We start from the raw sequence: 23,952 nt of genomic DNA, 5'->3' as shown, positions 1-23,952 counted from the left end.
GTTTTATAGTTAGATAATTTCTCATCTTTTTTTACACCTATAGATTTACCATAATCTATAGATCATGTTTTAAAACTCTTGTCGAAAGTATGTTGATTTACATATTTACATTTATATTATGTGTGTTCGGCTTAACACTTCTTCACAGCCACAGTGTCCCTATCACAAGTTTTTTAATGTTCTATTGTTTTTTAATTGTGCATTAAAAGGCGGTAACATATTTTCTATTGAAAATATTAGCTAACAATACATATGGATCTAATGAGTGTTTTGCATGTCAATATATAGACACGAGAGTCTGTTTTCTTGCACATTGGTTATCAGGATTCAGTAGGCAGGACAAATGCAGAGAGCAAATTATTATAGATGGCAATGGCTGCAGCCATTCCCTGCTGTCCAGGCGTTCAACTTTAGTCTTTGTCTACCTGATGATGCACACAACTATTGCTTTCTATTTGGGATATCTCAAAGATGAGGCTTACATCTCAACGTGTATGCCCATGCAGATAGTTTAAATGGCTAGCTATGCTTTTCTTTTTAATATTATTACATAATCAACTCTATTTTCATATGCTATACTGTTTTATGTAAACTTCATGATCCTCAGTCTATTGAGAAACCACAAACCACGTCAATGTTTAAGGTGTGCCTTGTAGCCTGGAATGATCAACCCAATGTGTGTGTGTTGGGAGGGGGTAAGTTTTTCTCCTGGACAAAACCATTTTACAATGCAAGGGGTGTAGATTAGTTTATTTTGCACAAAAGGAAAATACTGGCTGTTTTTTTTTCACGTAGCACACAAATATTTGATAGCTTTATTTGTACACTGAAATGTACAGTTGATCTAGAACATGCCCATTCCAACTATAAATCTGTCCCCACATTTTAAATTTTCCTCCTCCTCCAATGTAGCGTGGCTTTGCCAAGGTGCAAAGTTACTAATTTTTCTGCTTTCCGTTCCTTAATGAATCAGGCCCATACTGTTTTATCATAGGGAGCTCACTACATACTTATACTTTTAGGAAGGATCGTTTAATTTCTACATTCAGATATCTTGCACCATAGAATTTTTTATTTTTTTTTGGCTAATGCTGGTTTGGTGTGTGTGGTTTGTTTTTTTTTTTATTTGGGATATGAACACTTTTCATTTGTAGGTGTTCCTTTAATTTGTCACACAGCTCCTGGATACATGAAGAAAACTCCCACAAGCAAAGGAGTTGGTGGTGAGTGTCGGAAGATACTGTTCTGGATTGTTTTATTTGAGAAATTAATATCGGTGTCTAATGCATGAGCTGCCTAGTTTCACAGTTATTGTATCACAAACTAAAACTGCTTTTCTCACACATTAATGTGATCGTGTTTAAAGGACCACTAAACCCAAACTGAAATAGGATTTTGGGCAAACATAACATCATGACTTTATGATACTTAAGATATTTATGATGAGGTATTGATCATGGGGGAGACATTTCCCTGGGCACAGAACCTTGTTCTGTTGTGGATTTTCTTTTTTTCTTGAACCCCTTAAGTGCTGAGTACTTTTGGGACTCGTTCTATATCTATATCTATATCTATCTATATATATATATATATATATATATATATATATATATATATATATATCTATCTATCTATCTATATCCCTGAGACGCTAAGGATGAGTCCAACTTGTCCTTAGCACTGAAGGGGTTCACGTAGTAAAAATAAGTAACCTGTTCTCCACTGGTATTTCCTGACGGTGGGGCTGGGAGAAGGGGCAGGGAACGATGACGTTCTGCCGTTGCGCAGTGGCTGCACTGAGAGTGCTAGTGCTTAGCCACCGCACTACAGAAACAAATCTGTAGTATGGGGGAGGGGAGGGGGCAATCTCCCCCTTCTTGGCACCAACAGACTCATGAGCACCCTCATCTGAAACAATTTGACCCCTTAGAAATGATTCTCTCTTGATCATGTGTGTCACCAGACAGTAGCGCACTACGCTAAATAAATTATTAAGAGCAGGAATGGGAGAGGATCTCCCCATTCTTGGCTTCAATAATCCCAGAGGTACTTTCATTTGCAAGAGGGCCCTTTAGTAGTTATTGTTTGGTTATCACTTATGATCACAAGACAAGAACACCCTTCACAATAGAAAACATAAAGCAGCCCAGGAATAGGGTAGAGGTGATGAAATGCGCAGATGTCCCCCACCACGGCTTTTGATAGTATAGGATAGTCACCTCTTCTAATTGATGTGCCCATCAGACAATAGCACTACACTACAGAAAGTGTTAAGTCCAGAGATGAAGCTTATGATGAACAGATCTCTCCCATTTCTGGCTTCAATAAACTCCGGGGTATTCCTACACATTTTATGCATTTAATTTAAGGCCGTGCATAATAGCAAAAAATTGCATTATTTTTAAGTGCAGATCTTATGTGTGAAATCCAGCCTTTTGCTTTTTTTGAAAGGTGACTTAATGCCAAACCAAGAACCTCAAAGTATTAATTGGTTGTGGGCAAATATATGTAGAAAAACAAACTACACAAATTTGCTTTTCACTCACGTTCCCAATATTATAGAAAAAAAATAAACAACAAAAACAAAAAAAAAAATCTATTCCAAATGGACAAAAGAGGATTTTTTTTTTGCCAAGTTAGGAGGTATAGGTAAGTCTTCTGGAAAAAAACCATAACATGTAATCAAATTGCCAATATTGTTGTTAGAATGTTTCCAGCTCAGAAAGTGCCAAAATAGTCTCCACACAGGGGGTGAGAAAAGATTTAGCGGCAGAGAGGTTGAGATTTTCTATGTAACTCTGAAAATAGCCATATATTTGTCCCATGATTTCTTTTGAGTCTGCACCACAACTGCTGAAAAACTATTCCAAGGCTTTATCACTTTTTCTATAAACAAGTTGTTGTTGTTTTTTGTTTTTTTTTTAACTACCTTCCGGAGCTCTTAATACATTTTTGATATATTTGAATTTCAGTGTCGTATCACCCTGCGTTTTCTGTCCTGTAAGTTGAGTTCACACGTTTAGCCCTTCAGATCAGTCCTGATAAGTTTTGTTATGTAGCCCATCGACTATTTTAGCTGTCTTTCTCTGAATTTATTTTATTAATGTATTTTTGGTGGCCCTCCACAACTGTACACAGCACTCCTGGTAAGGTATTACCAGTGACCTATAAATTTGCAATATAACCTGCCTTTTACTGCTACAAATAACTTTTCCTATACAACAAAGTATTCTACTGGCTTTTCCCACTGCATGATCACATGGTTTGCTTACCTTCATATCTTCTGAAACTGACATTACATTACCATTCATCCTTTATTCTGCTTTAGGCTTTTTCTGTTCCACATAATATTCTATTTTGCTGTATTCAATTTTAGGGGACAATTCAGTTAGAAGTAATAGTTCCGCAGTTGCCTTGCATGTTCTTTTGCCATACAAATTGTAGTCACTTATCGCATGATGGGAGGTGCGAGCAGAAATGAATGAATTACTGATACTCTTTACTCTAAATCACTATGCATTTGTATTCACCCACACACCTTGATCTCTCTACTATTAATCTGAGACTTGTAGGTGTCATATAAGTTATAATCTGCTTCCCTACTGCCTTGTAGTTACATTTTCCATTCTCCAATCATCTGGACGCATACCTGCCAGCAGTGATTGGTTAATGGAGCTACAAGCACTACTCTTGGTTCTTTTGATGTTCTTGGATGTAAACCATATGAACCCATTTAGTTTTAATTTTGACAGTTAAAGCATCACCTCTTCTGTCATAAATGTATTTTGTCTACAGTACAGTAAATATATCTTTCGCCTCTAGTATATGTTACACGTTATAATTTTCAACAGTAAACACAGAGACAAAAAATTGCTTAGGAAGTCTGCGATTTTTGTCTCCTTTAACATATTCGGATAAATGATTTCTCATTTTATTAAAGTCAACGTTTCTAACATCTAAAACCTTTGTTTAGGTGCAGTTCTGCTTTACTTCTGCTTGTATATTAAACCACACTGTCTGATGATCACCAGTCCTCAAGTTCTCTACTACAGACACATTTGATATTACGTCTTCATTTGTGAATACTAAGTATTGGATTGCTTCATTGTGTGTTGGTTTCCTATCTAGTAGCTTGAGAAATGGTGCATGCAAGCAATCAGAATGTCCCTACTTGTGGCTGAATTAGTACATTTCAGTCTGTATCTCTCAATTCTCACCTTTTGCTGAGCTCTTAGTGACTTCCTGTATTAATTATATATCCAATCCCTCATCTTGTCCTGTGGTTTATAAATTGTTCCTATTTGAAAAAAAAAAATCTTGCCTGTTTCTAGAGTTATCCAATATTCTCGGTCTACTCTTCAGTGCTCTATATTAAAGTTTCTTTTATCTCATTCTTTACATGTAAAACAATACCACCTCCCCTTTGCCCTTACTTTCGTCTTTTTGTATCCAGGTATAATCAGGAATAACTGTCCCAGTTATAGTTCTAATTGTATCATGTCTCTGTAATAACTATGAAATCTTAACTCTTAATTGATATGTTTTAAATCAGCGCAGTGATCTTTTTCTCCCTAAATAGTGAGCATTACTATGCACAGCATTTAAAACATTACCACTGGTCCTTATGCTGCCAGCATTACCAATATGATTTTCATCATCTTTAGGTGGGCAGAAGGGATCTACCATTTTTTTAGCCGCCAACCTTAACAAGTGTAAATAGCCACTATTGGAATGTTTAAACTCCTCACGAAGAGCCTCTGTTCCCCTGCAAGCAGTCTTTTTTGAACAGTGTCTTTTCCTTACAAACTCTGCTGTCATTACATACATATCCAAACCCTTCTCCTTGCATCTTTAACCAAGTGTTAGGATGCTTTATATCAAACACTCTCATCTTCCTCCACTTTATGAACAGGCAAAACCTCTGATAACATCATCTGCCTAAGCTCCTGTCCTTGGAGACGAAAAACTCTTTGCAATGTTCCAACAGCCTAGTAGATAAATCCTTCATAATCATTACCGCTGGGTTCAACAATCTACCTCTCCACGATTCAACAATCTTTACCAAATCTCAGAGGAAATCACACAACCAATTCTATTTCTTTCATGACCAAAACCCCAGATCCATCCCTCTTACAATAGAATATCCTATGAGAAGCTTCCTTAATTTGACAAACCATAACTACACATGCAACATGTCTCCTCCACTGGATCCACAACTTCACTTTTACTTTTATGCTCCGTGAAAATGTATTATATAAAGTAGGTGCTGAGACATCTCTGCTATCCACAATCTTAACTTGCCCAGATCCTACAGTGGTCCAAACTGCGCTCTGGGGGAGTGGTGAAAATCCAGGCTGGAGAATGAGATGCAGAGTGTGTTACAATTTTCCACTGTAAACTAATAATGTTGCACTGCAAATACGGGAACTGCACATTGAATGTTGTAAAATATACAAAAGCAAACAGCCTTTGCACTGCACTAATACAGACATGCCTAAAATAAGTGATGTTACCCACCGATTTTTCAACTTTTTTCCAAAACTGATGATTTTTAAAACTACTCGCTACTTTCTCATTGCATTTCCATTTCATTTACATGTCTGATTTGCTCCATGTGACAGTACATAAGAATCTCTAAAACCTGCCGTCGGTATAGCCATGTCCTAACGTAACGTTTCCAAATTGAGTTTTTATCAAGCTGAATAAATGAATTCTCTTACAGTACAGAATTGTAATATTATTTGTCCTTCATGCTTTCTAAGCAAGAGTTTTTGGATCAATCAGTGGGCATCTAGTACTGTAAATGGTATGCTTTAAATGTCGCGATTTGTGAAGTCTGTGTGAAAGGCTGCCTTGTGTAGCCAAAAGATATGTCTAATAGTGTGTTGCAACAACTGTACTCCTTGATCCTCTTGTTAAGCCCCTACACAGGATAACATTTTCCAAATTGAGCAAATGAAGGGATCATTTGCTATAATAATGCTTATGTGTCTCTAAAAAGTATTGTAACTGATGTGTGTCCTTACATTGCTGTGTATGCTGAGTGTTGTTCAATTGTTTTTTTGTTTTCCATTTTTCCCCCCTTCAAGTTCGTTGCGTGTATTTTTATCTTGTCCTTTTTATTTCTATTTAAGGGAAGAAGAAAAACCCAGCCTTGCCCAGACTTAGAGTTTTTGAAGAAACGAAGACCAGTCCACCTACGTAAGACTAAAAATGATTATTATAATTTTCCATTGTGTCTTTCTGGTGTTTTTATTTGGTTCAATTCCACTAAACTGCCGGATTGACCACTAAACTGCCGGATTGACCAGTAAACTGCAGAATTGAAACTTTCTGATAGGAACCATGGAATAAAAATAAATAGTTCAGTGTTAACCCGATATTTCACTGCAGCAATGTTAAAAAGTTATGTATTCTTTCTATATCTTGAGGACAGTGTCCTAATGGAAAGCTTTATTAAAGAAAAATAATTGATTGTCCAATCCAGTTGCCCTAGGTGAAAATAAGTCCATTTATTTTATAAAACATTAGTTTATGATTGAATTACACAGCGCAACCAACAGGTTAGCTCGAAGTTTCATTACTGAACCCTCTGACCATAGTTGGTAAGAGTGAAGTTTTTATACCATTTGAACAATGGGAGCAGTTCACAAATATAAGTAAATTATTACGGTGTTATACAATGTTCCAAAAAGAAGTTAATTTATAATATGCAATAAGCTCTGTCTCTCTGGGCAGATGAAATGTCTTCTTTGTTCTCGGTTCCTCATGCAAAGTTGACATCTAGCTTTTTTTTGGTCAATTTAAACAGGTATATCTTAACTAGACATATTATATAATAAGTGAAGTCATATTTAGTCTTAAATTAATATGGATATAATAACATGTATGATAGTGAAATTTTCCGAGACTCTTAACAATTTAGATAGTAACGATTTAAGATATTGAACAGAGATTCCAGTCTATCCGAGAATGTTTATCAGGAGCTAGGTTCCAGTTATAAATTACTTTCCACACCTAGGTATTTATGTATGACTTGTGCATACAACAAAAGACTGATGATCAAAGATAAAATATATATAGATTTATTAAATATTACACTTTAACAGCATAGTGGGCATTTTATGTGCAATTGCTTATTTTGTGCATATCAGTCTGCCTTACTACACATACTTTGATTTAAATGACACATTTTGGCTTTACTTGCTCTTTAAACATTTTAACCACTGTGTTAGGGGTTTTCTGTTCTTAATTGCTATTCTAAATTGTACCTCCGACATTATGTACCATTTTATTGTAAATATATGAGGACCTGATTAGAACGGATTGTGATGCAAACGGTCACTTACAAGTAGAGCGAACAGAAGCTTGTGATGAAAACATAACAATCCTTCCTTTCTGATCCATCACTGTGACTTCACTTACCTTAAGCCTGCTATAAAACATTCTCATTGCAAGTTATATTTTGTTTCCCATCATGTTCTCTTCATGTGCTATGTGAGTATGTGTATGAAAGTGTACTGTTTCTTATTCTCTCGTGTATTGTATCAAAGCTAGGTTTATTTAACCAGGTACGTATTTAGGCTTTCTCAGCTGTTGTCTGATGCCCTACCAGTATTTGTCTGATTATCAACATTCTCCAGAACCCAGCTAGGAACATAATCCATTGTAGGTGATAGGGTTGTGTATTTTTCGAATCGGAGACCCTTGTGTTTCTATTACTTTAGGCATGGGAACGTTCAAGCTTATAAAGTGTCAATTTTTTGCCTGGAGTTTCTGTTTTAACCTCAAAAAATTGTGACTCGGATTTTAGAATTTCCACCTGCTTGTTAGTAACCTTACTGGAGGCACCAGATGCTGCAGGCACTAGTCCATGTAATATTTTTTTAGTGGTTCTATTGTCGCTTTATTTCAGGTAATTTCTTTTTATCACTAAATATGACACAATGCCCAATTGAAATGTATTTGTTGGAAGATGGCTGAAAAGATAGCTAACTTCTTTATTCATGATTGTCTTAATTGTGCTGTACAGAATACCTGATATCTCTCATGGAATTCACTGTCACATGCAAAACACAACACATGTTGGTGTAACAAGGGTAATAGAAGTCACCAATAACATTGTTTTTGCCTACAGCATTAAGTGTCCTATTGGGACAGTGGACAATACCAGGTGCACTAATGATCATACAAGTGATGTATTTGGCCAGTTTGATACCTCCTAAGGATGAGAGAGCACTATATCAAGGTTTCAGATTTTAATATGAGATCACATACATGCTTATTTGTTCCTTGACAATTGAGTGTATTGAGCAAACATTATTCTCTGAATCTTTCTGTCATGTTAGAACTTTGTATTTGCAAATAAATAAAGTACAAGCAGTTAGGTTGGGCATTTATCCTCTGTGTGAAGGTAGAGACATTTGTGTTTCTCCATATATTACAATCAGCTAGTTCTGAAATTGCCATAGGAACTTCCTATGGAATATTAGAGGTGCCACTGAGCTGACATCATTGGTGCGTTGTCCCTGAAAGAATCCCCAGCTGTTGCATTCCTGAAATTCCAGTTGCTGACTGAATAGGCTGTGCTCTTCTGATTCAATAGGCTTTATCTGCATACTGTCTTGATGACTTCTGGTGGTTATTTGCCAATCATGACAACTAATTGATTCGCAGTAGCTTCCACCAGTGCTGGCAAGTCCATACTGACTTAATCTAAGCATGTGGTAAAGATCCGGCTCTGTATTCTCTAGTGAGCATATCGTACTGAAGGGGAAACTTTGCACAATGTCCAGCATTCTGGAGCTCCAAATTTTAAGCTTTCTCATCAGGAACAGATCAGTTCCTCTCCGATTTAATGAGTTTGGGCTCAGTGGTTTCACAGAATTACTCTGATGGAAAATGACGAGTTCACCCCTGGTGAGTAGACCTGTGAATGTGAGTGAAATATAGGTGTTAATTATAGGTTGGCTGGTTACTGAGGGAGGGTTATTAATAATGCAGAATGGTGGGATTCATGATTCAGAGTGGAGGGCTTTCAATACAGTGGTTAGTTATAGAGGATTGGGTTTAATGATGACAATATGAATGGGGGTGTTAAAAATTATGATGGGGAGAAAATGGGTGCAAGGTGATGATGTAGGACGGCGATGGTGGCAAAGTGGACATGGGGATAGGGTAGTTATGAGGACTGGAGGATGATAAGGGCAGTGGGATTGATGCTGAGGAGGGGATGAAAGGATTTTAGGAGTGAGTATAGGTAATGGACTGGGGGTGGAGATAGATGAGATACAGTGGTGGTAGGTGAATTTAAAAGGCGACATAGAAGGGTTAATATAAAGAGGGGTGAGGTGTGTAAAGATGGTACAGACTATAGATGTGGTCTGCTGTTGGTAAATACCATATTTAAATGTTTTAATATTTTCCTGGATTCTAAAATATTTGGAGATGCATATGGGATACACGTCATATATTGCGTAAGGAAAAAATTGATCGCTTTATGATTGTTGAATTTGCTTACTAAGTGATGTAGGTTTTTTTCGAGTAGTAGTTCTTCAGAATTCTTAAACTTCGATGATCTTATTTTTTAAAGATGTTTATTAGATCATCGTTTTTTCCAAAACAGAATAAAGTGCAGACCAGTTCTTTACAGGTGATTGTATTAGTTTTAAATAGGTGTACATGAGTTCCAAAAGTAAGTTGCATTATAACTAAAATACTGTGTAGACTGTAAACTGCGGAATCATTTTTAATAGGTATTAAAATGGACCAACCAGCAACTTGCATGCGGGATTGTTCTGCAATTATGGACAAAGGAAGTGGAGTTATATTAAATTAGACTTTTAAAGTGGGTTTAAAGAAGAAGGGAGGAATGTGTTAGTGGAGATGGGATTTATGGGGAGGAATATTGGGTATTTAGGGTGGGGGAAGGAGGGTAAATTAATGGTGAGAAGGAAATGAGCTGGTGGATATTCTTGATATCTTAGCCTTTAGCATTATAAGGCGCAAAAATGAAATGAGTACCAAGGCTCCCTGATTCTGTTGTGTTGGTTCATTTTATTTACGGTGACTTAAATTACAAATAGGAAGTCTCCATTGCTCACAGCCTTATTTTAAATTTATTCCGTTTTGACAACTCCCTGATGGTTTTATTAGTTTTTATTTGTATTTCTAAAGTATGGTTTTAGGTCTGTTGCAATGAATTTTGGAGTCTCTAATACCTGTTGTATTAAAAGTAAAAAAATGTCTGGTCACATGAGAGGGAAAAATATTTCAACAAACTTCTCACCTTGAAAGAAAGAGTTAAAGATGGAATAGCATATTTTTGCCTTAAACTAATTGTGACTATCCATCACAGAGTATTAGTTCCACTGTGCACAGATGTATAATGCTTTGTTTATTTTTGCCATATTTTCTCAGGCCACCTCGCGACTTGGACTCAAAAGCATGCATTCTAATTGGAGAAAAGGTACTGCTTCATAAATAAATTACTTGAAATATTAAATATACTGTCAAAACACCATACTGTTTAGATGTGTTGGCTGTCTTACATATTAAAAATAAAACTGTAGTTGCACGGTACTCTCTTTCTCATTATGTGCCACATGCAGTAAAATATTTTGTGGATTCAGCAAACTTCATATAAAATGGACATTCCATTACCACCTAGTATAATATTTATATTTTTATTAAGCTGCTCCTCTCCCTAGCCAGAGCCATTGTGTAAAGGGCAACTTCAACTAAAAGTAATTTTTAGCAAATGCCTCCCATTCTTCCTCAAAATTAGCATGGACATCCTGGGCTTGAGACCACTTTGAAGTTCAGGAGAAATTGTCCAGACAAGAATAGCAATGATTCTTAGCTTCCATGTTGAATGGGAGGCTTTAAACTGTCATTTTCTGGTGCTGGGACAAGAAGGCATTACAGCTTCTGCTGGGGTTCCTGGCACAGGACACACTTTTGCTAGTTGGAGAAAGGGGAAAATTTTGCTTAAAAATAAATACATTTTAGTTGTGAATCTTTGTATATTTATTATACAATTGAACAAGAGTCTTGATGAGACAAGACACATTTGTATATAGTTTTTTATTGATTTTTTTATTCTATATGTAATTTCATTTGCTGCTTCTGAGTTAACAATGTTCGCTTAAAGCCTTATATGCAGTGTATACAGGTTTTGTGGAACGCCCATTAAACTAGAATCCAGATTTTCTGTGTGTGTTTTATTTTGTTATTTTTTTTCTTGTTGCCATCCTAGTCTTGAGTGCTTTGTCGGCCAGATATATTGCATTGTTCTAGATGTAGATTCATTCTAAGACTTTCCTAATCTGAAGCCAGACCCTCTGGTTGGCGGAATGTCATTAAATCTATAGGACCTAAGCATGCATTTCTAGTTCTGAAGGAGACTGTACCTAGTGGATGTGCCACCAGGTCCTCTGAGATTGTTGTTTTGCTTTAATACATTGTGCCTTGTGCACTAATTATCAACAAAAACCGAGTTCCCTCGGACCAGAACGTCTGTTTATGCTCTGTGCTCTTTCCTGGACAGGCTTTCTGCAGTCCACACTGCAGGAGAGTTGTGAAGTATATTGGAAGCTGATTCAGGAATTAGCTTTTTGACTCTGAAGACAAGGCTGGCTGTCAGACTTCCTGTACAACTCTCCTGGTGTGCTTGCTGAAGGAAGTCTGTCTGAGAGAGATTGATGCTTTTCACACCAAGTGGTGAAGATTTTTATTCACCATCTTAAAGTGGCTGCAGAAGAGGCGAGAGTAGGATCACCAAACAGAAACTGAAATGACAGTGATTATATCATCAACATTTATTTATATAGCACCAGCAGATTCCATAGCGCTTTACAATTGGGAACAAACCGTAATAAAACAATACTGGGTAATACATACATACTTAGAGGTAAGAAGGCCCTGCTCGCAAGCTTACAATCCATGGGACAACGGTTTGATACACAAGGGTAAGTGCTACATCATATTGAATATTTGTCCAGCTGGAATGCAAAGGTTACAAAGTACTTAGTGGGCTGTATGCTCAGTCACACAACTATGTTGGTCAGAGCAGAGGGTGGTTGTCTTGTTTTAGCTGTGTAGAGGGTGGTAATAGGGTAACCTAGGGAGATTAAGGGGGTGGTAGAAAAATACTATAAGCTTGTCTGAAGAGGTGGGTTTTCAGAGAACGCCTGAAAGTTTGAAGACTAGAGAAAAGTCTTGTGGTGCGAGGGACTGCATTCCATAAAGTGGGTGCAGCCCGAAAAAAGTCCTGTAACCGAGAATGGGAGGAAGTGATGAGAGTAGAAGAGAGACGCAGATCTTACACAGAACGGAGGTGTCGAGTTGGGAGATATTTTGACACAAGGGAGGAGATGTATGTTGGTGCAATTTTGTTGATGGCCTTGTATGTTAGTAGAACAATTTTATATTGGATTCGTTGAAAAAGAGGCAACCAATGTAGAGACTGACAGAGTGACTCAGCAGATTTAAAACAATTTGCAAGGAAACTCAATCTAGCCGCTGCGTGCAAAATAGATTATAGGGGCTCGAGTCTGATTTTGGGAAGACCAGTAAGGAGGGAATTACAATAGTCGACGCGGGAGATGATGAGTGCATGAATAGTGCATGAATTAAAGTTTTTGCAGTGTCCTGAGTGAGATGTACGTATTCTGGAAATGTTTTTTAGATGTATGCAGCGTCATGTAAATATAGAGTTGATGTCGGGAACAAAGGATAGTTGCAAGTCAAGGATTTCACCTAGGCAGCGAGCTTGCGGGGTGGGATTTATGGTTATGTTATCAACAGAAATAGAAATGTCAGGCAGTAAGCTTCTATTGTTGTGTGGGAATAATATTAATTCTGTTTTTGAAAGATTGAATTTGAGTTAGCGAGAGGACATACAAGATGAAATGGCAGAAAGACCGTCAGTAACGTGAGACAACACAGATGGTGAGAGATCAGGAGAGGATAGATAAATTTGTGTATCGTCCGCATAGATGATACTGAAATTCAAAGGAGCTTATTAGTTTTCTTAGAGAAGGGGTTGTAGATAGAGAATAGCAGAGGACCTAGGACTGAGCCTTGTGGTTGTTCAATTGATAAAGGAAGCGGAGTGGAGGTTGTTCCAGAGACATTAACACTGAAAGAGCGATTAGATAGGTAGGATGAGACCCAGAATAGGACAGTGTCTTGAAGACCTAGGGATTGTAGAGTTTGTATGAGGAGAGAGTGGTCAACAGTGTTGGATGCAGCAGAGAGATCCAGGAGAATTAGAAGAGAGTAATCACCTTTATTTTTAGCTGTGATCAGATCATAGACAACCTTGGTCAACGTAGTCTCTGTGGAGTGTTGAGAGCGAAAGCCTGATTGAAGAGGATCCAATAGGTTGTTTGCAGAAAGGAAACGTGTGAGGCGAGTGTAGGCAATTTGCTCGAGAAGTTTCGAGGGCCATGGGAGCTGAGAGATGGGGTGGTAATTTGAGAGAGTGTTTGGGTCAGAATTTAGTTTTTTTTTTAGAATAGGAGTAATCACTATATGCTTGAATATTGATGGAAAGATACCAGTAGAGAGAGAGAGAGAGAGAGAGAGATTACAGATTTTCGTTAAAGGTGGAATGAGCACATAAGACTGGGACCTACCAATTTGTGAGGGTATGGGATCAAGAGGACAGGAGGTAGAGTAGGAAGATAAGAGAATATAAACTTCCTTCCCAGACACTCTCTCTTCATTTGATCCCACAAATGAAAAGGATTAGAGCTGATTGCAAGTCGAGGGAAATTATACCATTTCAAGTCTGATTTTATCAATCTTGTCCTTGAAATAGGAAGCAAGATCCTGGGCATTGATGGTAGTCGGAGGGTTAGGGGTGGGAGAATTGAGAAGAGATTTAAATGTGTTAACAAGGCGTTAGGGGTTAGAAGCCTGAGCATAGATGAGAGATTGGAAGTATGTTTGTTTAGCAGTATCCAGAGCACTTCAATAGGAGTGGAGTGGTAGATGGCAGTATATGCGATGAAATTATTAGAGGTACAAGATTTACGCCAGTGACGTCCAGCTTTGCGCGAAAGTTTTTGTAGATTTCGTGTTACTTTAGTGTGCCAGGGTTGACAACGAAGTCTACGCTGAGTGGAGCCACTTGATCAAGGGCAGTTGCTAGGATTTGGTGAAAATTAACTGCCATATCGGGAGGAGAATGTAGAAATTGGGGAGAGAAGGTGTTTGAGAGAGGTGGAAAACTGTTGAAAATCAATAGAGTTAATATTCCTGCGGGTACGAGGAGGCTTGGAAGAGTTTGACAGCGGGGAGGTTAAAGAACTGGGATTGAGCGAGTTACTAATAAGGTGATGATCCGAGAGGGGGGAAGGAGTGTTAAGGAAATTAGAAACTGAGCATAGTCTAGAGAAAACAAGATCAAGACAGTGGCCATCCTGATGAGTAGTGGATTCAATGCACTGGCAGATGTCAAGTGAGGAGGTTAGAGAGAGCAGTTTTGAAGCGGCATTGGAACGTGGATTAGCAATAGGGATGTTTAAATCACCCATGATAATGGGTGCAGAGAAGTGTTCAAGACATTGTTGGTGCGGTCCAGGGGGACGATAGATGACAGCGACGCGCATAGAGAATGGGTTAAAAAGGGTGAAGGAGGATATAGTTCTAAAGATAATGCCATGAAGGAAAATCAAGAAAAATAATTTTTGTAAACAATTGTATTTGGAAGGAAAATAGCAGCAATTACAGGCATTAAAAAAATGTACCTAGTTGTAATGTCCTGTGCAATCAGAAGTAGCAGAGTAAAAGCTGCAGCAGATGTAGATTTGTTCTAGATGTCTTCAATTGCTGTTCAATGTTTGTTCAACTGTCTTGTTTAACTGTATTTTCGGAACACTTTGTGAGAAAAAAACTTAGTGTAGAAAACACACATCTGCCCCCACATACATCTCCCCCAGACTAGATGGTAAATTATAGATTCTCATTAGTCCTTCTGCTAGTCCTCCCTTCCAGAGCGTCACACACCTGGGACTGTGAGAGACAAGTGCACAGGGCAGCCTTCTGGAAATGGGTGGAACTTTAATACTCCAGGTGGTAGTGTGGTTTTAATAAAATAGTGTCTCCCTGATTATTATTATTATTGTTGTTGTTGGACAATGAGGAAAACAAAGCATACATAAAACAGGGATATACAATGTAGACACAATCAATGCAGATGTGAAAACAGAAATGGGATTGCCCTGCTCATGAGAACTTATGGTCTAGTTGGAAAAGGGCACTGCTGAGACAAATGAAGCGAGTGTGGAGATTGGAACTAGTGAGGGTGTACCAATGTAAGTAGTGTAAGTGGGTGTATGGAAAGCTCTAATAAAGAGATGGGTATTTAGGGAGCATTACAGATTTGAAGGCTGAGGGATAGTCTTATGAGGTGTGGCAGGGAATTCCATAAATGGGTAGTGGCACATGAGAAGTCCTGTAAACAGGAGTGAAAGGGAATTATCAAAGACAAGGTGAGGTGTAGGTCAGAGGTGGATTAGAGCTGAAGGGGGAGGGTGCATGAGGGAGAGTATTTCATGATGATGTTTGAGAGGTGTGAATGGGGTGGGGGCATTGATGACTTTGTAGGTGAGGGGGAGCAATATAAAGTATATTCAATTGGATATAAGTGTAGGGATGTGCAGAGTGGTGCTGCGGACATGGAGTGGCAGCAGAGGAATATTGGTGATGCTGCAGCATTTTGGACAGCTTGAAGTGGGGATAGACTGTTGAGGTTTATGCCAGAGGGGAGAAGATTGTAGTAGTGAGGGATTATGGGTGGAGTTCCTGTTTTATAAATTACTTCAAAGATCGTACATTCTAAATATTTTGTTGGTTCTGAAGTAGGTTCTGTGTGGGCACCTGATCTTCGTTGTTATAAATTTTTTTCATATTATATACAATTTTAAAGTGCTACTGAATTTGCTGGTGCTATTTAAATAAAATCTTGATCTAAGTATATTCAGTTGTACTTATTTCGATCTAAGTTATCTGAGACCATTGTGTTAACTCTAGCATATATGAGAATTATTTATTTGTTTATTATTTTTTATAATTCTAATTTTCTTGATATGTGTTAAAACCTCATTTGATTTGAAAAAAACAAACACAAAAAACATCATAGGACCTGATGACCTACCAGGCCTAGATTGATGCAGTATAGAATAGTCTCTTTATTATGACAATAAACCGTTATAGTGACCGCGTAACCAGACTCTAAGTCAGATTGACAAAGACTGCTGATAATAAAATGCGTTGGGTATGTGGCTTCAGAGCAAGTCTTTTAATCCTTTTCTACCCGCATATCGGTTTCTGACAACTCTCTAGTGCACAGCAGTCAACCTGTGGAGAATAGGTCCTTAAGGGAAGTTATGCTCTTGGCGTTAGTGTTATGTTTACCACTGCCACATTGGGTGGAACAGATTTGCGTTTTGAACTTTCATATATGGGTAGAGTAAGTATACGATTGCCCACATACATATATAATATTTTATGTTTTTTAATAAAAGGTGTTTTCTTAATAGATCACATTGGTTATACTTACTGAATAAAAAGCTACCACGGGTTTAAATATGCTGTGTCATGCAAACTGTTACTGTGATTGACTGCTCAGAAACACTACAGAAAGATCATTCAGATATTTTAAACTGAATATGGCTGTGTACTTATTGTTAGCCTGCTGATTAACCCTGCTCACAGACATACAGACATACAGACATACAGACATACAGACATACAGACATACAGACATACAGACATACAGACATACAGACATACAGACATACAGACATACAGACATACAGACATACAGACATACATACAAGCATACATAATCAAACACGGCTTCATAATTCACTTTCTCTTTCATTAAATGTTACTAAGTTTTTTTTTAAGACCTCATACAGCACCTGTAGCCAAGAGTGGTTTATAAAGCTTGTAATCTTAATCCAAAATAAAAGTTCCCTCATCTAAAGGGAACCTGCTGTGTTCACGGGAGCTAAACGGCGATGCCTGGTGGAAACTTTTAAAATTGGTGGAAAATGAGCCGTGTTTGTTTAAGCCTGATTTTGTGTACCTGTCACTTCAGATATGCCCATGAGTTAAGAATAGAACATTGTGTTCTTCATGGAGTATGTTTCCAGGAGTTGCCAAATAAATTCAGTCTACCCAATGAGCTGAACATTATGATGGAAGTCGGTGGCCAAGATAATTGTATGATGAAAGGGGCTTTGCAGTAAAACATGCTTCACCATGCTGTAAGAAACTGTAGTGCAAATAGCTGCAATAAACTTTTATGTGCTGTTGGGAGGCTGCTATCTAATGTACCCTCCAGTACAGTAACTTGGTTCTGGCACAGCTATGTAATGTGTTGCACAGCAAATATGCTCTTCTACTTACCCTGCTAGAAGCAGTTAATTAAGGCCATTCCAAGAGCTGCATGCTATGGTTCCTTATGCCAAGATCTTTCTAATCATGCAGCACATTCTCAGCTGGCTAGCTGATGAAGGCGGGCAGTGGCATCCGAATGGGAATGACCCTTTTGGCAGCCACCCAGCCCATATAATCACACCAGAACTGTGTGCCTGCAGTTTTGCCAGCAAAATAATTGTGGCATTGCATCCCACAGTTAAGGATATGCACTTGTTACACCATGTGTTTGTACTATTTTGTACGACAAGTGCGACAATTTTTGTTTCAAAAATTGCTTGGAAACATAATAAATCCTTTTTTTTCTTTTGATGTTTTTAAACCCACCTTTTATCTTTGTACAGTCCATTTAAACAACAAATTATTCATTGTTTTCCTTATAGCATGCCATTCTGGCTTGAATATTTTTTTAACGCTTCATTGTCATTATGGAATGTTGCACTGCAGTGATTGGAATTCAAATAAATGCGCAGGAGTTCATTACAGCACAAAATATTTTTTATGATCTAAATCCCAACATATTAGTAGTAGCTCATGCATTTGCTGCTTTAGTACCTGAATACAGAATTAGATTTGCAGAGATTTAAAGGCCCCTAGTAAGGACAACTGAAGGCTCGTCCTGAACATTTAGGGCACTACCCTACTGGGATTTGATGCTGTAGTTTCCAGTATAAATCTAGTTGCTTAGAAAAGAGTGTTTTGTTGCTTTGCGTACTAGCTGCGACTCGCACAAGCTTTGGAAAGGTGCAACCCTACTAAGCAATATTCACTTGCTCTGCAGCATATAACGTGATGGAGCGATTTAGTTCAGCATGAACAAGTCATTATTTCAGGTATACTATTTAGCGTTATAAAACACAGCCTTCAAAATATAGTGATGTCAAAACGTTATTTTGAAGGCAGCAGACTTCAACCCAGAACAATCCATTTTTTGGTGTGTTTTTGTAAAAGGATAAAAATGCAATCCTACATAGATGATGGTTTTTGTTTAATAGCAACCTTAGTACCTTTTTTTTGACATGTAGCTGATCATTGTTCCAGGACAATGTTATGTTGTTCCGTGGGGAAATGTTATGGCTTTTTCCTGGAAACTTTCTGTTACAACTTGTTCCCAGAAGAGTGTAACCTGATCTTAGTCTGAGCCGGTCGGTAACTAAGCTCTTTGGTGGACATGTGATGGCAAAAGAAGTTGAGAGGGAGTGAGAGTTTGTGCTGTGGACTTTCAAGACTTCTCTGCTCACTGCATCATATTTCGTTTACTGGTTGTCATAGCAATCACATGACACTTGGTAAACTAGAAATAATTTAAGAGCACCTTGTAGGAAAACCTAAGGAAAATGAACAACGTCATGTGTCTTCTTAAAGATTACCATAGTGGTTTATGTGAGAAAACACACACCAGAGTTTGAGGGGATTGCAGCTTTATTTTGATTGACGATGCATGAATTTGAGGGATCTTCCTACTAGTACTGCTTTCCTTATAATGTAACATGTTGGAACTGTAGGCACCACAGTGGTTTGTATCAATAGGTGGTAATAAACTATATGCATCATATTAATGATTAATATTAAGTGCAGTAAAAGGTGAAAACAGAACTGCTAGGTTGTACAGGCATTGGGCTGCAAATATCCCTTTTGTTTTACAAAAGAATAATGGTACATTAAATGGTTGGTTTGGGTCTCCCATGATTTCCTTTTCAACTTGTAAACGATTCATGCTGTTCTGTTTGATGTTAAATTCTACTCTTTGTGTTCAGAACTTCGAGGTAAAAGCAGATGACCTTCTGCCAATAGAAGAACTTGGCCGAGGGGCCTATGGAGTGGTGGAAAAGATGAGACATGTACCCAGCGAACAGATAATGGCAGTAAAAGTAAGAGACTGCAATATATATATATTTTTTGCATTATATCCCTGTTTGAATCTGACATTTGAGTGCAATCCACCTTGATGAGTATCCAGAAGCAAAGTTCTTTTTAATTATTTGTTGAAGTTGTATACTGTACAGGGCTTAGCAAAATTCAGTCTACAGTGGGCTTCAAGCTATTGTGGGTTTTCCTGTATTTTTCCTGTTCTGCTGCAGATGTTGCACTTTTGGACTGAGTAACTTACTGCACTAGTGAAATACAGTCTGGTAGAAAATCAGAATGAATTCTCTGCTCACTTGCTGCCAGACCCACTCAATGTACAGTACTGCAGAACTTTCAGTCTCGCTAGAGAGCCAGAATCAAAGTCTCATCTTGTGAGACTAAGCTAAGTGCTGCAGCAGCAGACCTGGCTAGCTGTTGTGTTTAAAGATGGTGCTCCTTGCTGCCTAGTCGGCTCTATCTTTTTTTTCTTCTTCGAAGTAGCTGTATGCAGTATAGTACCGATAGAACCCTAGAAACAATTTTTGTTGGTACACACATGTTTCAAGGTACACCGCCTGTTTGGTTTCTTGGCCATCAAACATTGGTGAAAGTGGCAGATACAATACACTGTGGTTTATTATGATGTTCAAACGACACTAATTTTACAGCTGCCAAATGCAGCTGTAAAATGTGAGTGCATCTTTGGCAGAGTATACAGCAGATTATTAAGATGTACTGGCGAGAGCCGTCTCGCTGCGGATCTGGAGACTGCTGTGACTTTGACACCTATTATCACTAGACGCCTTAGGTAGGAAAAGCATTAATGTAATTTTATTGGAACATGTCACTGTAAATACTTACTGAAACAAGGAAGAGACCTATTTAAGGTTTGCTAAGGGAGTATTTCCCAACTGGTCCATTCCAACTGTGTACCAATGGGAAAACCCAAACCAATAGCTGTCAAACAGAAATAGCAACCCAGTATGAATTAGTTACCCCTGAGGTATTGTCAACATCAGCATTATTGTACAAGCACCCTAGCTTTTAAACTATAATTTCAGTTGAGTAGATTTGGAAGGTTCCCCTGACTAGTGTAACAGTCCAAGCGGGAGTTCCTTATTCTGGGTTGTTAAAGCTCTCCCCCTGTGAACTTCTTTGCATGAATTGAGAGCTAACAGGGAGGCATCTTCAAATTGTTACACACACATCGGGTGAGCCACCGAATCCACAGAGTGCTATTAATTAAAACCCTTTTTCATTTTGTCAACTTATTCTACCTAAAACGACATTTTTAGTTTTGGATAGAATTAGCCTTGCAGAGCAGTGAACATTAAGGTGAAGGATAACAGTACTTATGCGACATGACTACTGATCTGATTGTGTTCAATCTAACTTTAATCTCTCCTCTCCACAGCGTATTAGAGCAACTGTGAACAGCCAGGAGCAGAAGAGGCTGCTGATGGACCTAGATATCTCTATGCGCACAGTAGATTGTCACTTTACTGTAACATTTTATGGAGCATTATTTAGAGAGGTATCCATTTTAATTGTTTCAGTATTTTAGTTGATTTAAGATTATTTTTTATTGAGAATTTGATTTTCATTATAAATTATGTAAAAGCCATTGACCTCTAGTGTGTGTGTGTGTGTGTGTGTGTGTGTGTGTGTGTGTGTGTGTGTGTTTGAGACACAAGGTATTGATGGGAAAACTAGTATTATTAAAGTGCCGCATTCATTTTCTGTGAAGGCCTTCGTGGAGAGTAAGCATGGTATTGGCCCCAGTATGCAGTTGTAGTAATGATATTCTTCTCTGAATGTAATATTTTTTAGGTTTTATTTATAAACTGCTAAAATAATTTTCAGTGCTGTACACTGGGGTACTAAAGTAAACATTGGTATCAGTTGAGGAATATAACATGAGAAAAGATGACTGCACACACAGGCTGATGGAGATCAGATTGCATCTCCTAAAATGGGCAGTGATGATAATCAATTTCACTTGGATTATTATCTTTCACTGGGATTATTTTAGGGCTACACACCTGTAACACCACAAGAAGTGTGTGGTCAGCATTAGCGGTACTGAATGGACATGACACAGAGCCTCTGTGATAAATTGCGAGAAACCGGAGGTACCCCCTGGTGAATTAAATCAAAAGAAAGTTGAATCACATATCAGAAGGGGTACTTTATAATACCCGTACTGATGCAGAGGGATCCTTTTCAAGTACTGAGTAGCGGATATATCCGCTGACTCCTGAGCCACGTCTGTGGTGGCACCTGGGTAGTGATATAGAATTTTACACGATTCTTAAGCATAGATAACCTGGGATATGTAAGTAACATATAAAGTTACATGATAGTGTAGCATTTTTTTTAAAAAAACAAACAAGTTTCTCTTTCATCTTATCTGGGGGACACTGCTACCATGGGTTGTGAGAGTGGAGGTGGAGTTGGCACTTAATAGGTTAACTTTGTTAATGTATCAAAGCTGACAAACCCCTCTCCTCTGCAACCCCCTGTAGCCTCTCCAGTCTTAGTTAAGTGCCCAAGGGAGTTGGGCTTCATTTTATTTTATTAAGAAATTATTCTGTTTTTCTTCGAAATTTAACTTAATTGTTGCAGCAGTGTGCTCTGGCAGAGCACACTTATTCAGACAGTGAGAGCCTGGCAGCTCTCACAAAGTTTTTGTTTTTTAGTTTTGGTTTTTCACTTTTATTTAACAAATCAATAAGCGCTGACAAGTGGATTATAGCCGCTGACAGCTGGCTACAGGACCCGGATACCAGAGCTGCGTAAGCAGCAAAGAGCGTCTGTAAATTGGAGCGTCGGGGGCTGCCATATTGGATTATACCAAGACCCCTCCTCAGCAAAGGAGGCGGGGTACTTGTGCAATAAGAAAATTGGCCACCAGAAATCTGCCAATAGCAACTGCTACATAATATAGATGCAGCAGAGTCTGCCATAGATTAGTTAGTATTTTTCTGTTTGCTTGTGAGCGATTGCCTGTATTTCATTCTTTTACTGTTATACTGTTCCCTTAAAAATTGTCTGATAAAAGATAATTCCTGTTCCAAGTGTAAAGATAAGTTACCAATAGGACTACAGGACCCGGGGGCATTTTGTGCTGACTGCACCAGGGGTACCCTGGCTGTGCAGGCTCAGGTTAGTGCTCCGCCACCAGCAGAAACACCAGCATGGGCAAATTCCCTGACGCAGGGGGTTGAGACATTGGTTAAGCAGCTATCTAAACCAACAGAGATTCCAGTGGTTGCGGCAGTTCTTCCCACTACCTCAGTAGCAATTGAGCCCCTAGTAACAGGCAGGACTACGGGGACCGCCGAGTCCACAGACTTGGGACAGGCTGGGTCTCCGTCTGTCCTCATTTTGACCTGGTGGTAGCAGTTCCTCAAACATTAGGTATTCTGAATCTAGAAGAGACTAGAACATCAGATCAAAGTCTCTTCAAAAAAAGCTTGGAAACGTGTGATCCACTTTCCTCCATCAGTAGAACTGAAGGAAATAGCGGAAGCATCCTGGAAACAACCAGATAGGGGCCAGAGACAGAACTTCAGCCTCTAGAGGACAATCGTATAGAGGCAGGTCTTCCTTCTCCACGAAACGTCCATCTCCCAAGCTTCCACAAAAAACAGTCAGTTTGACGGTCTCCCTCCCCTCCTAGCGGCTTCGGGAGTGAGTGGACGTCTGCTACTATTCAGAGATCAGTGGGCAGTGTCCTCAGAAGACCGTTTGATTCGGGGGATCATGACGAGAGGATAAATGATAGACCCATCAGGTCCGCCAACTTGTCGGTTCTTCACAACCACCCTCGAAAGAAAGAGGCGATGCTTACATGTGTTGCCTCTCTTCTTTCCGCTAAAGTCATCCACCAGGTTCTGGAGCACTAAAAGAGACGGGTTCTACTCCAATCGCTTTTTGGTCCCAAAGCCTCTTATGTCAACAGACGGGGGGGCACCAGGAGCGCGGGAGCAATGAGGGTGACTGCTCAGATCTTGACCTGGGCAGAGAACCACGCCCCCGCTATATCAGCAATTTTTATCAAAGAAATCCAAATCTGGGAAGCGGACTTTCTCAGCAGACGTGCGATATTGCCGGGTGAGTGGTCGCTCCACCTGGATGTCTTCCAGTCGCTGGTCCTACGATGGGGGATTCCGGACCTGGACTTAATGGTATTGTGTCACAACAGGAAGGTGCCTCAGTTTTGCTCTCGAGCAAGAGACCTCTTGGGGGTGGCCAGCGACGTAATGACGATGCCATGGGACTTCAGGTTGGAATACTTGTTTCCTCCCAACCCTATGATTCTCAGAGTACTTCGACGAGTGAAGCAAGGGGGACTCCCAGTCATACTAGTGGCTCCCGCTTGGCCAAGGCGAGTTTGGTACGCAGAAGTTCTGCAGCTAGCGGTAGGTCCGTGTCTGAAATTACTTCTTCGAGAAGACCTCCTTCAGCAGTGACCATTCAAACATCAGTAATTGCCTCTGCTCAATTTAACGGCATGGCTGTTGAGGCCAGCCTGTAGAGGTCCAGAGGGGTCTCTCCACAGGTAGTGAACACCCTCCTTCGGGCTAGAAAAACAGTTTTGGCACGTATTTACCAGTGCATCTGGAAAACCTACATCAGATGTTGAGA

The 23,952-nt window shown here is 39.0% G+C and overlaps 1 protein-coding gene across 2 annotated transcripts in view; it reads left to right on the top strand.

Moving 5' to 3' along the window:
* The window catches only part of MAP2K6 (mitogen-activated protein kinase kinase 6), a 51,473-nt gene that overhangs the window by 14,439 nt on the left and 13,082 nt on the right, over positions 1-23,952 (top strand). Inside the window, exons 2-6 of one of the 2 annotated variants that reach the window (XM_075216869.1) lie at positions 1,179-1,223; positions 6,135-6,201; positions 10,420-10,468; positions 19,212-19,325; positions 20,717-20,836. In XM_075216869.1, coding sequence (XP_075072970.1) covers positions 1,179-1,223; positions 6,135-6,201; positions 10,420-10,468; positions 19,212-19,325; positions 20,717-20,836 — 395 coding nt within the window. The remainder of the gene's footprint in view (positions 1-1,178; positions 1,224-6,134; positions 6,202-10,419; positions 10,469-19,211; positions 19,326-20,716; positions 20,837-23,952) is intronic. The other variant, XM_075216870.1, reaches the window with a different exon arrangement.

Source organism: Mixophyes fleayi, chromosome 6, assembly GCF_038048845.1.
Source record: "Mixophyes fleayi isolate aMixFle1 chromosome 6, aMixFle1.hap1, whole genome shotgun sequence".
NCBI classification, from domain to species: Eukaryota; Metazoa; Chordata; class Amphibia; order Anura; family Limnodynastidae; genus Mixophyes; species Mixophyes fleayi.
This window is presented reverse-complemented; position numbering and strand designations above follow the sequence as displayed.